The 12558-nt window shown below is 42.3% G+C and overlaps 1 protein-coding gene across 1 annotated transcript; it reads right to left on the bottom strand.

Moving 5' to 3' along the window:
• Positions 1-6973: 6973 nt before the first annotated feature.
• Positions 6974-9370, bottom strand: LOC114842596 (macrophage mannose receptor 1-like). Its single transcript, XM_055503267.1, has 4 exons — positions 9213-9370; positions 8497-8782; positions 8274-8419; positions 6974-8055 (listed from the first exon to the last, which is right to left on the bottom strand). Exons 1-4 carry the CDS (start codon positions 9244-9246, stop codon positions 7715-7717), a joined length of 807 nt encoding a protein of 268 aa, XP_055359242.1. The 5' UTR covers positions 9247-9370; the 3' UTR covers positions 6974-7714.
• Positions 9371-12558: the final 3188 nt, after the last annotated feature.

The following is a 12558-nucleotide window of genomic DNA, read 5'->3' as shown; positions in this document are numbered from 1 at the left end:
GCCGTCATCACCGGGCAACGATTCCTGGTCCAGAGGCCGTGGCACCGGGACCAGAGAGGGCACTGCTCAACCCACCGGTAACGAGAGACGCTGCACAGCGGCTACAGCTCCAAACTAAGGCAAGACGAACGTCTCTAATCCTCTGAGAAGAATAGTGTTTCTCAAAGCGCTGAAATTGAACATTCCAAATTCATTAGTTGATACTTAGGTTTTTATAAGTTAGAGACAAATACTCTTTTCTAATGATCAAAGCCATCACACACTTAGGTCTTGACCGTTCCTTGTGCTTTCACTTATTGATTCATTCATCACTGATCATCTCATTCTGATTGTTTGCTCATTTTCTGTTCTGTTTATTTGAGTATTTCCATATTATGTTATTCATATATCCAGTAGTATTAGATTAATAAAACGTTAAAAGGAATCTGGTTTTGTGTGCATTGTTCTTCAGATTTAAACAGAGGTCACCGAACCGCAGGAATTCGCAACATTAGAGATTGATTTGGTTCTATCCCAAGAAAGTTGTTATTGTTGTTCATAACTAGTAACTCAATGAATTGACATCTGGCATTGACTAAATTGATACAAGCGTGGTTTCAGCTTTAAAACAACCTGGTGCCCCAACTTCGAGGTATATTAATGTTTATGCATTAATATCAAACTATTAATTTGAATCCGCTACACTGTTTTCATTAATTTATCAGCACTGATCAACACCAAAAGTAGAAAAGCGGCCAGTTCAACTTAGATCCAACATTTTATCTCACCCACGAGTCTCATGATCACGATTCATCCAGTCTCACTCACAAACTCATCCAAAGGTAATAGAGTAACAATACTATTTTATTTTTATAGTTTATATTTAATTATTATTTTATTTAGTTAGTATTTAATTATATCATAAATTTTGCATTTCATGGCTTGTGCTAAATTATTGTGTTGTACAAAAGAATGATCATCAGCAATGCAACTATTTGATTTTAACTTGACACACACACTTAACTGTGAAATTCATTAATATATATTTTTAAATTATTTTCTATAAGTTTCCATATCACATTTATTCAATGCAACAAAAGAGTGCATATTAATGATCAATGTTTATTAGGTGTCTGTCACTCCAAATTCTTTTTCATAGCTTTGTAAATCTGGCAAAGAAGAAGAATAAGTATTGCAGCTATTTCATTTCACCCCATTTGACTTTTTCAGTCAGTGTTCATGATTGACTAAGCATAAAATTCATCAATACATTTTTTGTATTATCTCTGTTTTCTAAAAATCGAATTTATGCAACAAAACCTTACACAAAAGCTCCATTTGAATCACCCTTTTATATCACCAGCAACACTGATGAACTGTATATATAATACTCAGTCTTTGTGTTTCCATTTTTAATTAACAAAAATACATGCAAACTAAAGCACAGGCAAATCTGGATGGGATGAGGATGAGACACAGCCACTGTTGCTACTCAGTCTTGTCACAACCTCAGTCAATTACTTCATTTATCCAAGTATCGCTGTGCATTTGGGTCCTTCCACCATTGCGCCATTGTGACAAGTCTCTGCTTTAGACCTCCTCCATCCATGCTGGTAAAGACCAACACAGACCTGGTTCCATTTTTAAAGCCTATAAGCTGATAGATAATTAAAGATTTTTTTGTGGACGAGTGTGAAACAGGGGCTATGGTGAGTTCTTACTGGTCTTATACTGGGAAAGAAAATGTGTCAATCAAATCAGAACAGGTTTACACATTTGCATGTGTGTGATGCTCTTCTGAAATAGAGATGATGGAGCAGAAACTAGTTTTGTAAAACAGGTCAAAACAACTAATAAAAACTGTAACTTTATCCTGTATTTATGTCATGTTTCACGTCATGTCCTGTTTTATTTTGTTGACTTCCTGTCCTCAGTTGTTCACTTACCGGTTCTCATTATCCACACCTGTCCGTAATTAGTATCACCCACCAGTATATAGCCTCCACCTTGCACAGACTCAAGCTGCCAGATTGTTAAGTTCCATACTTCTTTCCAGCGCTTCGTGTATAGTCTCTAGTGTATTGATCCTGATCGTCTTGACCGCCGTATCCTGCCTGAACCTTGTCTGTACCGTTGCCAGAGAAAGAACCTTGACTGAACAACTGACCGTGAGTTTTGCTTAGCCCTTGCCTGTACCGTCACCGAGATCTCCTGTGTACCGAACCTTGACTGCCTACTGGACTTGAGACTGCCTGCTCCCTGCTGTACCTCATTACCAAGCCTTGTGTATGATCTGGACCGTCTGACTCTGCTTTCCACAATAAACTCTGTATTAATCATCACCTTGCCTCTGTGCTGTGCATGTGGGTCCGACGCCTGCCCAAGTCTGACAATTTAGTGCAATAGATTCATATTATAAACTCCACAAACAAATCATCATGTCACATTTGTGACAAAGCAAAGACTGTGAGGAAAAATGAGTCAGCCTCACTCACCTTGTCGCCTGTTTTCATTAGATTATCATTAATTTATTCTACGTTTTATCTCACCAACGTGTTAATGATCATGATTCATCCAGTATTGTCACGGCGCGGTGTGCGCGAAGGTGGCAGACCCACATGCACAGCTTCAGGAGACTCTCAGGTTCAAACAGGTAGGAAGGAGCCAGAGTCCGGGTGTAAAAGACAAACATATATCATAAATTATTAGTCAGTCAAATGGGACATCAGATGTTTAGACTTGATGTACGACAGGGCATAAGAGATTAGTTGTTTGTGTGAGAATGTTCAGTATTGCACCTAACCAGCACATGACAACTGTGTTGGATAAGAAACAGCACAGGGCAAAATTTTTCCATTACAATATACATTAAACATGCATATAGAGTGTTTAATGTGAGCAAACGTGCACAGAATATAGATGATACACAAACATGAGCCAAAGCAGTGAATAGAAAATATGTAATATAAAAATTAATTTTTCCTAAACTCTGCTATTGTAGGATGAATCCAGGGTGGTGACGTCACACAGAATCAGGGAGTGGTGGACAGATTTGTGGACTGGTTTGGACAGAACCACCTCCAAGTGAACATCAGCAAAACTAAGGACCTGTAATAGACTTTAGAAAATCTGGGAGTCCTCTTCTCTCCACTCCTCTCACTATTAAAAAGGAAGAGGTGGAGGTGGTGAGCGAGTACAAATACCTGGGAGTGACTTGGACAATAAACTGGACTAAAAAGAACTCCTCAGCTGTGAACAAGAAGGCTCAGAGCAGGATGTACTTCCTAAGGAGGCTCAATCTCCCTTACATTCATAAGTGACCTCTAAGTGTGACAGCGATCAATGTGTGCAAAATTATTTCCCTCTCAGATTAATAAAGTTTTTTGAATCCTGACTCTTACATCTAAAAAAGACCATCTTTTCCTCTGCTTGGATTCTTTCCTCTGCTTGCTGGATGGGCGTAGTGGCCGAGTTCCTAACATCACCCTGGCTTCCGCAAGTGGCATTGTTTATGCACGAACGTCTGCCTCACCTTTTGGGTGAATAATGTTAAGCTACAGCTTTACTAACCTTGTAGTGGGACACTCAACACCAGAGCTGATAAACCCAACAAACTAAACCTGTCCATACTTCGCGCAGATGTTCCTGTATACTATGCCAGCCACTTGGTTATGGCGTTCCATGTATGCTTTCCCTGCCAGCATCTTACACCCTGCAGTTATGTGCTGGATCGTCTCAGGGGCCTCTTTGCACAGTCTACACCTTGGGTCTTGTCTGGTGTGGTAGATCTGGGCCTCTATGGCTCTGGTGCTCAGGGCTTGCTCCTGTGCAGCCAGTCAACCAGGAGTTGGTGTTTGGCTCCTCTGGTATCCTTACCAATGCCCTTCTGTGCTTCGCTCATGTATTGACCCATGTGCCCACTTATCTAAGCCACGATGATGCCTGACATGAGCTTCCATGTTGTGGAGGGACAGGTTATTGGCTGGTAGTTGGATGGGACTGTACCCTGCAGCCAGGATGAGTGCCTCTGTGCTGTCCTTCAGCCCGGCCCTTTCAAGCCATTGGTAGGATTTGTTAAGATAAGCCACTTTAGTTATGTTCTAATGGTACAACCCGTGTAAGGGCTTATCCTCCCATGATGGTCCCTCTTCCAGCATCTAATCCTCAGCACGTCATCTGTCGGGGCCTTATCCTTGACGTACTTATGGATCTTGGATGTTTCATCCTGGATAGTGGCTCTCACGCTCACTAGTCCTCGGCCTCCTTTCTTGCGGCTAGCGTATAGTCTCAGGGTGCTGGATTTGGGGTGGAACCCTCCATGCATGGTGAGGAGCTTTCGTGTCTTAACATCTGTGGTCTGTATCTCTTCCTTTGGCCACCTTATTATTCCTGCAGGGTATCTGATCACTGGCAGAGCGTAGTTGTTTATTGCCCGGGATTTGTTCTTGCCATTGAGCTGGCTTCTTAGGACTTGCCTTACTCGTTGGAGGTATTTGGCTGTTGCCGCATTCCTTGTTGCCTGTTCAAGGTTGCCGTTTGCCTGTGGTATTCCAAGGTACTTGTAACTGTCCTCAATGTCTGCTATTGTTCCTTCTGGGAGTGAGACCCCTTCTGTGTGGATTACCTTGCCTCTCTTTGTCACCATCCTCCCACATTTCTCGAGCCCGAATGACATCCCGATGTCCGAGCTGTAGATCCTGGTGGTGTGGATCAGCGAGTCGATGTCGCGCTCACTCTTGGCGTACAGCTTGATGTCATCCATGTAGAGGAGGTGACTTATGGTGGCCCCGTTCCGGAGTCGGTATCCATAGCCAGTCTTGTTTATTATTTCGCTGAGGGGGTTCAGACCTATGCAGAACAGCAGTGGGGACAGTGCATCTCCTTGGTATATGCCACAATTGATGGATACTTGGGCAAGTGGCTTCCCATTGGCTTCAAGGGTGGTTCTCCACAACCTCATCGAGTTTGCAATGAAGGCCCTTAGAGTTCTGTTGATGTTGTACAGCTCCAAGCATTCAGTGATCCATGTGTGTGGCATTGAGTCATAGGCTTTCTTGTAGTCGATCCAGGCTGTGCACAGGTTGGTGTGTCGCATTCTGCAGTCTTGGGCGACTGTTCTGTCAACCAGGAGTTGGTGTTTGGCTCCTCTGGTATCCTTACCAATGCCCTTCTGTGCTTTGCTCATGTATTGACCCATGTGCCCACTTATCTTAGCCGCGATGATGCCTGACATGAGCTTCCATGTTGTGGAGAGACAGGTTGGCTGGTAGTTGGATGGGACTGTACCCTTTGAGGGATCCTTCATTATCAGGATCGTTCGCCCTTCGGTTAGCCATTCAGGGTGAGTCCCATCCCTTAGCAGCTGGTTCATTTGTGCTGCCAGGCACTCATGGATTGCAGTGAGCTTCTTCAGCCAGTAGGTGTGGATCATGTCAGGGCCAGGTGCTGTCCAGTTTTTCATGCCTGAGACTCTTTGTTGGATGTCTGCCACTGTGATAGTCACTGGATTCTGTTCGATTGTTTACTTAACAAATTTGCTTGGTTTCATCTGCTGGTTGCACCCCTTACCCCCCGCATACACACCCTAAAGCAGAAACTTAACCTGTTCACCAACACAGCAACATCACACATATTTGGGATTAGCTAAATAAAACATTAAATAAACCATAAATCAAGAAGAGTATATATATTTTATATATACCCCTCTTGTTAAAGCAAAGCTGTCCATCACTGTGGTGGAAATTTTCCATAAGAAGCAGATGAGAGAGTTGTCCTTTTGTGCGATTTATTGAAATAATAAAGAATGAATTCTGTTCAGGGAGGTTGCTGTGATCTTCAATCAGATCCACCAGCCACTGTGCATCGCTGTCGTGTGATGCCTCCCTCTCCCATATACCCTTCCAGTACTGTTCAGTTTCCAGCCTTGGTGGGTCTGCTCTGTTGTTATTACCCTGCCATTGAGAGTACACTTTCGCAGGTTGTGTTGCGAACAGCCGGTTGATTCGTCTGGCTTCGTTGTCTCTGGTGTATCTCTTTAGGCGGCTGGCCAAGGCTTGTAGCCTTTGCTTGGCAGTTTCGAGTGCTTCAGGTATGGGCATCTGGCTGTACCTCTTGGGCATCGGCCTTTTCATTGCACCTCTCTGGGCCTCTGTCATTTGGCTCACTTCCCTCCGAGCTGCCTTGATTTTTGCCTCCAACCTTCGTTTCCATGGTGGGTATTGTTTCTCATGGCTCCCATGGTTGCTCTTATAGCCAAGCACCTCTAGGATCACTGATGCTGAAGCGTACATCAGCTCATTGGTTTCTGTGATTGTTGTGGTAGGGATCGCTCTCAATGCTGCATTCACATCTTCCATGAGACTTTCTGATGGTACTTCACTTAGCCGTTGTAGTTGGCTTCGGGGTTGCCTGTTCAATCTCGCCATGATCTTATCTTTGAGGTCAGTAGCTGCCTCGCTCAGCGTATCTGTGCTCATTGGGGCTTTGTAACCAATTTCCAGTTGAGGAGACGGTGAAATCTCCCCTCTGACCTGGCGTCCTGGCTCCCCCTTGCCGTAGCATTTGTGTTGTATCTCGTGAATCTCAAGTTGTGATAACAGTTGCCGTTTGTGGATGTTGGAACACAGAGCTACTAGTTAATTCGCAGTCAGCCTTGAATGTGGGTTTCTCCGTTCCCATTCGCCGCACATTCTTTGCATGTAACCCTCTGACTAGGGTTACTTGAGTAGGAGCATTCCAACCGATTGTTTACTTAACAGATTTGCTTAGTTTCATCTGCCGGTTGCACCCCTTACCCCCCGCATACACACCCTAAAGCAGAAACTTAACCTGTCCACCAACGCAGCAACATCACACATATTTGGGATTAGCTAAATAAAACATTAAATAAACCATAAATCAAGAAGAGTATATATATTTTATATATACCCCTCTCATTAAAGCAAAGCTGTCCATCACTGTGGTGGAAATTTTCCATAAGAAGCAGATGAGAGAGTTGTCCTTTTGTGTGATTTATTGAAATAATAAAGAAAATAAAAATAATGGGGAAAGCAAATAAAAAGCATGGATGTTGATCGTGCACATCAACAAACCAAAAACCAGCTCGGGAGATCAGTGCACACACCACGAAGGTGTGATGCAAAGAGCCCACGATCCTCAAGTTGCTTCTGCCTTTTAGCTTCTCTGTCCGACTAGGGTGGAATGTCTTTCTAACCCAATCAAATTACATGCACCATCTCCTTCCTGTCGCAGTGTGTGTGAAGATATTTACATTCTCACACCTGCATCGCTGACGGCCAACTATCTGTGAGAAAGGAGCACCAAGTCTCAACAGACAGAGACACAACTCCCCAACCTTGGGTTTGGGAGCTAGAGTTGAGAGTCTATCAGGCAGAGACAACCATTGAACAATCTAGGTGAAATGTCAAATGCATACAGTAAGACAAAACATAAGATATTAATTGCAGAACATAAGTCATAAATCGTATAATAACTGCATAGAAATAAGGAAGAGACATAGAAATAAGGAAGAGACATAGAAATAAGGAAGAGACCATTTTTCCCATAACAATCACAATATGACATTCAGTGTAAGATATGCTGCTTGTTAAACTGCTGGACAGAACAAAAAATAAATAAATAAATAAAAAAGACAATGTTAAAGGTAAACAAAATCAATATATCCGAACAGTCACCCCATCAACACCAGTGGAAAAATACAAGACAGTGATGTCTCTTATATGATACACATGAAATTAAACTCTTTACTGTCAGGTTTGCTGTACCAGTAATGGTTGTCTTTATTTATGGCAACACTCATGTCACACTCATTTGCTCTTTTTTCATTTGGATCCCAGTTTTTGTACTGTAGAGGATGATCACCCACCCAGAACCAGAACCCTAAGGTGCAGGTGTAGTGAAGGCCCAGCCACACAAAGGGACTGTTGGAGTTCTGTAGCTCCAACTCAGCCCAGACCTGGGTCTCATTGTCATGGATATAGGCCAGGTCCATGTTGTGGTCTCTGCAGTAGATCAGTGAATCTAACCATGTCCTGTTCTCACGTATCAGCATCAAATCTGCAAATGAAAGAAAAAATGTTCTAGTAAAACAAACTGAAACACTTTCATTATTTTTTCCATTGCTCCAATAAAGGAACAAGAATATTTTAATGTCTGACATCTCAATATAAAACTATGTTTTCTTGACCTTCAACCAACCTGTTACACCATTAACACGTGAGGTACTGGAACAATATTATTCTATACTGAAGTACTGGTATAAATTAAATATGTACCTTTCCTTATTCCGTAGATCTGCACCTCACACAGAATAAGAATGCGTGTCTGTAAATATATGGTAACATAGCGTCCCCACATTGATCCACCGTCACACTGAAAAGTGTTGTTTTGGTTCAATGTGAAGTTTGTGATGGTTTTACACCTACAAAAAAAGAGAACTGTGGGTAAAATACTGTACAGTAAAGCCTGATGATTTAAAGGAACATGACTGTTAATTACAGGTTGCTGGTGCTGATCCTCTTCTCAGATGAGTTCCCAATGACGATCTGAGCTCCCTCCATATTAATGTTACTTTGATCACTGTTGTAGATCATGATATTATAAATCTCATACAGGCGCAGCAGGTCAGCGCTCCACCAGTTGTTGTTCTTCGCATTTGTATCAGCACATTGTGTCCAGATCCCATCAACGGCTCTTTCAGAAGAGTAAGTACCAGAACCATCTTTCCAGGTTGAAGACTGAGACGTTTTCCCAACTCTTATCAGGTTCTGTGTGTTTGACACAACTGTAGAGGACAAGGAAAGTCATTCAAAGTACTGGTCCAGCCACAGGAGCAGAGACAGCATCATGAGACATTGACTGGAGTCATGTCACAGCTACTGGCAGCTTTGACACTGCTAGAAACATCCATCCACCCATTTTCTCCCGTTTAGTCCCATTTGGGGTCGCGGGTGGTGCTGCAGCCTATCCCAACACACGCAACACACACAGACAGACAACCATTCACACCTACGGGCAATTTAGAGTGACCAAAGGACCTAAGGCGTGTTTTTGGATACAAACATGTTAGGAACAGAACACTTCAATACTATACAACAACATTCAATTCATTTGTTTACAGCCAATTAACAACTAAGCATTTATTCATTACTGAGGGGTCACATTTTGTATAAGAATAATAAGAAGAAGAATAATAGTCCCAGTGAGATACTTACTGATCAGAGACATGAACAAGAGACTGCACATCATCCTGACTGTTTCTTCTTCTGTTTAGGTCAAATGTTAAATTCACATCACACACGTAGATGTGAAGAATTCCACAGGCATCTATAAGAAAGAATGAACGTACTGACTTCACTCACCTTGTCAGTTGCTCCAATTCCTATTTTGGTATGAAGTCATGAAGCCACTACCTTGTATGTTTGTTCCAAAACGAAAGAAATGCAAACCGTCTCTGTGTTATTTGGTTGCCAAATATGCTTCAGACTGATTTTTATCAATACTTTTTTTATGAATCAAATGCAAATGTTTCTGTATGACGTATATATTTGCTTTAGTAGAAGAGATATTTGTACTTCCACTGATCTGATTCGTCCAGTCTCAGTCACAAACTATTATTGAACTACAAAATATTAATAAGGGAGAGCACCAAAAGTTAGAGAGTAATAAGTCTGTTTTATTTTTATAGTTTGAAAATTTTTACATCAGTATTTTATTATATCATATAAGTTTTGAATTTCATGGCTTGTGCTAAATTATTATTTACATTGTCACAGTTGAGACTGACTTCCTGTTTTATTTTGAAAGAACTTTTGTTTCTGTTCATACCACATCAGTTTCCGCATGACTTCTGGTCCTCATTACACAAACCAGTCTGCTATCAGTAATCACCCACTTGTATTTAAGCACCATTAATCACCTGAATCAGTTGCCAGATTGTTGCGTGTACTCACCACTATCCAGCGTTATCTTACTTTTTGCACCTGATCTTGACCCTGTTTCCTGACCATCGTTTCCTGAATCCTGTCTGATCCTTGTCTGTCCTGTCGCCGTGTCTGCTTGGTAATGGTCTCGCTTGTCTTGTGACCTGAGCCTTCCTGCACCCAGTCTGTACTGTCACCGAGTCTTGCCGTGTATGACCCTGCCTGAACTGACCATGCCTGAACAAAAGAATAAACCTGTTTTCTTCTACCAAATCGGGTCTGGACCTGTGCATGTGGGTCCGTCATCTGTGAAACGCTGACATACATAGTACAAATAAAAAGCAGTACAGCTATTTCAACTTTCTAAACAAGTCTCCATGATTAACCAATTGTGAAATTCATCAATATATTTTTAATACTACTTTCTATAGGTTACAACATATATCAGACATATATAGGACTACAGCAGAAGTATAGCAAAGCATACAAACAGGAGACACATGAGCACAACAGGACAGCAGGTAAACTACTGTGACCACAATGTCAGCTTAGCTCTACTGCAAAAGGTTAACTGGGTACATGATGGCTGTGGACAATCACAACTAGGATTTTCTGATGTTTAACTTTCTCGTGTGGATTCATCAGTGGCGACTACAAATGACTTTGGTTTCCCACTAAACCCTCTCTGCCACTGTTCACCGTTAAAGAACTGTGATTTTATATTTTTGTACTAAAAGGTCACAGACAACACTGGCTGAACTCCAAAGAACATTCACAGAAACTGGTTATTGCATGCATTACTCAACAATAGGTTTGCCTTAACATGTTGAGCGTCTTCTTTGCTGTGGCCAGGCACTTGTCACACTGACAGGGTCTATGATTTAAGGTGAAGTAGCGTCACCAGCTTATAACAGCAACACCAGTGGGACAGAAAGAGGATCTGATGCTTCCTGTGGAGCAAATGGCAGAAGACAATCCAATTCAACACATCAAGGGTTCAATTTAAAGACTTAGAAATGAAGTTTCCACTGTCAGCTTCAGAGGGTTTAGGCAGCTCTTAGTATCAGAACAAAGCAGAGATCCATCATACAACACACTTAAACAGAACCTCCCTCCAACAGTTTCTCCTCATAATCATCTTGAGTCAAGAAATTCCGTTCAAACGAGGATACGAGCCGTGTAGGCGTGGTGTCCTTTGATGTTTAGAAAGAGAGGCGTTATCTGGTAGACGTTCCAGAGGGGGGGGGGTTGTGTTGTTATGGCATGCTGTACTTCGGCCTCTGGGTTGTTCCTGGGAGGTCATTAGGCATTTGATTATCAAATAGTGGGGGTTTCACTCGTACTGTTTGAATGCACAGAGCTCTGTGTAAAGTCTGTAAACACAAAGGGTAGACTCTATCAAAAGGTGACAAGCTACTGTATAGAGAAGACTTAAATAGAATAGTCTTTATTGTAAGAGGTACAACAAAAATTAAAAGTGCTCTCTAGTCAGTGCTAAAAAAAGAATAAATAAAGTATTAGATAATAAAAGGAGAAAACCATTAAAAATGAAAATAAAATAAGAATAAATATATCTAAAAAATAATAATCACGTTCACACATTCAGTAGGTAATACAGTCGATGAACATGAGTTATGTCTATTTCTGCATTCAGAAATTCACCAATGTTGATGGCCCTTTGGAGCGCACATACAGTATGTTAGTATATTTTCTATGGAGGCTCGGTAGAAGAACACCAGCAGTCTTTGTGATGTTATTCTTCCTGAGTATCCTCAGGAAGTCCAGTCTCTGCAGGACTTCTTCAGCAGCTCGTTTGTGCTCCAGGATGATCCCAATTCATGATTAATGTTGGTATTTCTGTCTTTTTTCTTCTGTAGCTATTGTGAGTTCTTGGTGTTGTTGAGGAGAAGGTTATTGGTCGAGCACTACGTTGACAGCTGCGTCACCTCCTGTGATGGACAGGGGTACAGTCGTGTGTAGAGGGAGCAGAGCAGGGGACTCAGCATACAGCCGGTACTGAGGCTTAGGATGTGGATGTGTGATGACCCATTCTGACCCTCTGCCAACCCTCTGGTCCTTCTTATACCATGTTGTTAGACCAGTTCAGTTTATTGTTTAGGTAAACACCCAGGTATTTGACAGTGTCCACAGTCTCAATGTCTGAGCCCTGGATGTTCACTGGTGTGTGTGGTGAAGGGGACCTTCTGAAATCAAGTACTAATTCCTTAGTTTTGCCGGTGTTTGGGATCAGGTGGTTATTCTCACACCTGTGTACTGACAGTGGTGGGAGTTGTATTTAAAGTCCAATGTTTACAGTGTGAACAGAAAAGGGGAGAACACCGTCCCCTGAGGTGCCTCTGTGCTACAGACGACCACATCAGACACACAGTCCTTCAGCCTCACAAACTGTGGCCTGTCTGTGAGGTAGTTGATGATCCAAGCAGCCAGATGTTGGTCCACACCTGCCACCTCCAGCTTCCTCCTCAGCAGTAATGGCTGGATCGCATTGAAAGCACTGGAGAAATCCAAAAACAGGAATCTCACAGTGCTCCCAGGAGACTCCAGGTGAGACAGGGCCCGATGCTGCAGGTAGATGATGGCGTCATCCACCCCGAACTGCAGCAGGTCCAGTGCTAAG

Source organism: Betta splendens, chromosome 16 (genome assembly GCF_900634795.4).
Source record: "Betta splendens chromosome 16, fBetSpl5.4, whole genome shotgun sequence".
Taxonomy (NCBI): domain Eukaryota; kingdom Metazoa; phylum Chordata; class Actinopteri; order Anabantiformes; family Osphronemidae; genus Betta; species Betta splendens.
Note: the sequence above shows the minus strand (reverse complement) of the source record. Positions and strands in the feature narration are given on the sequence as shown.

What these genes read in the sequence shown, in the direction of transcription:
- LOC114842596 (XM_055503267.1), bottom strand. Translation starts at nt 9,246, where the DNA reads ATGATGTGCAGTCTCTTGTTCATGTCTCTGATCA. An exon ending in CTTGTTCATGTCTCTGATCA is followed by an intron (nt 8,783 to 9,212) that starts GTAAGTATCTCA and finishes TGTCCTCTACAG; the next exon opens with TTGTGTCAAACACACAGAAC. An exon ending in GATCTACGGAATAAGGAAAG is followed by an intron (nt 8,056 to 8,273) that starts GTACATATTTAA and finishes TTTCATTTGCAG; the next exon opens with ATTTGATGCTGATACGTGAG.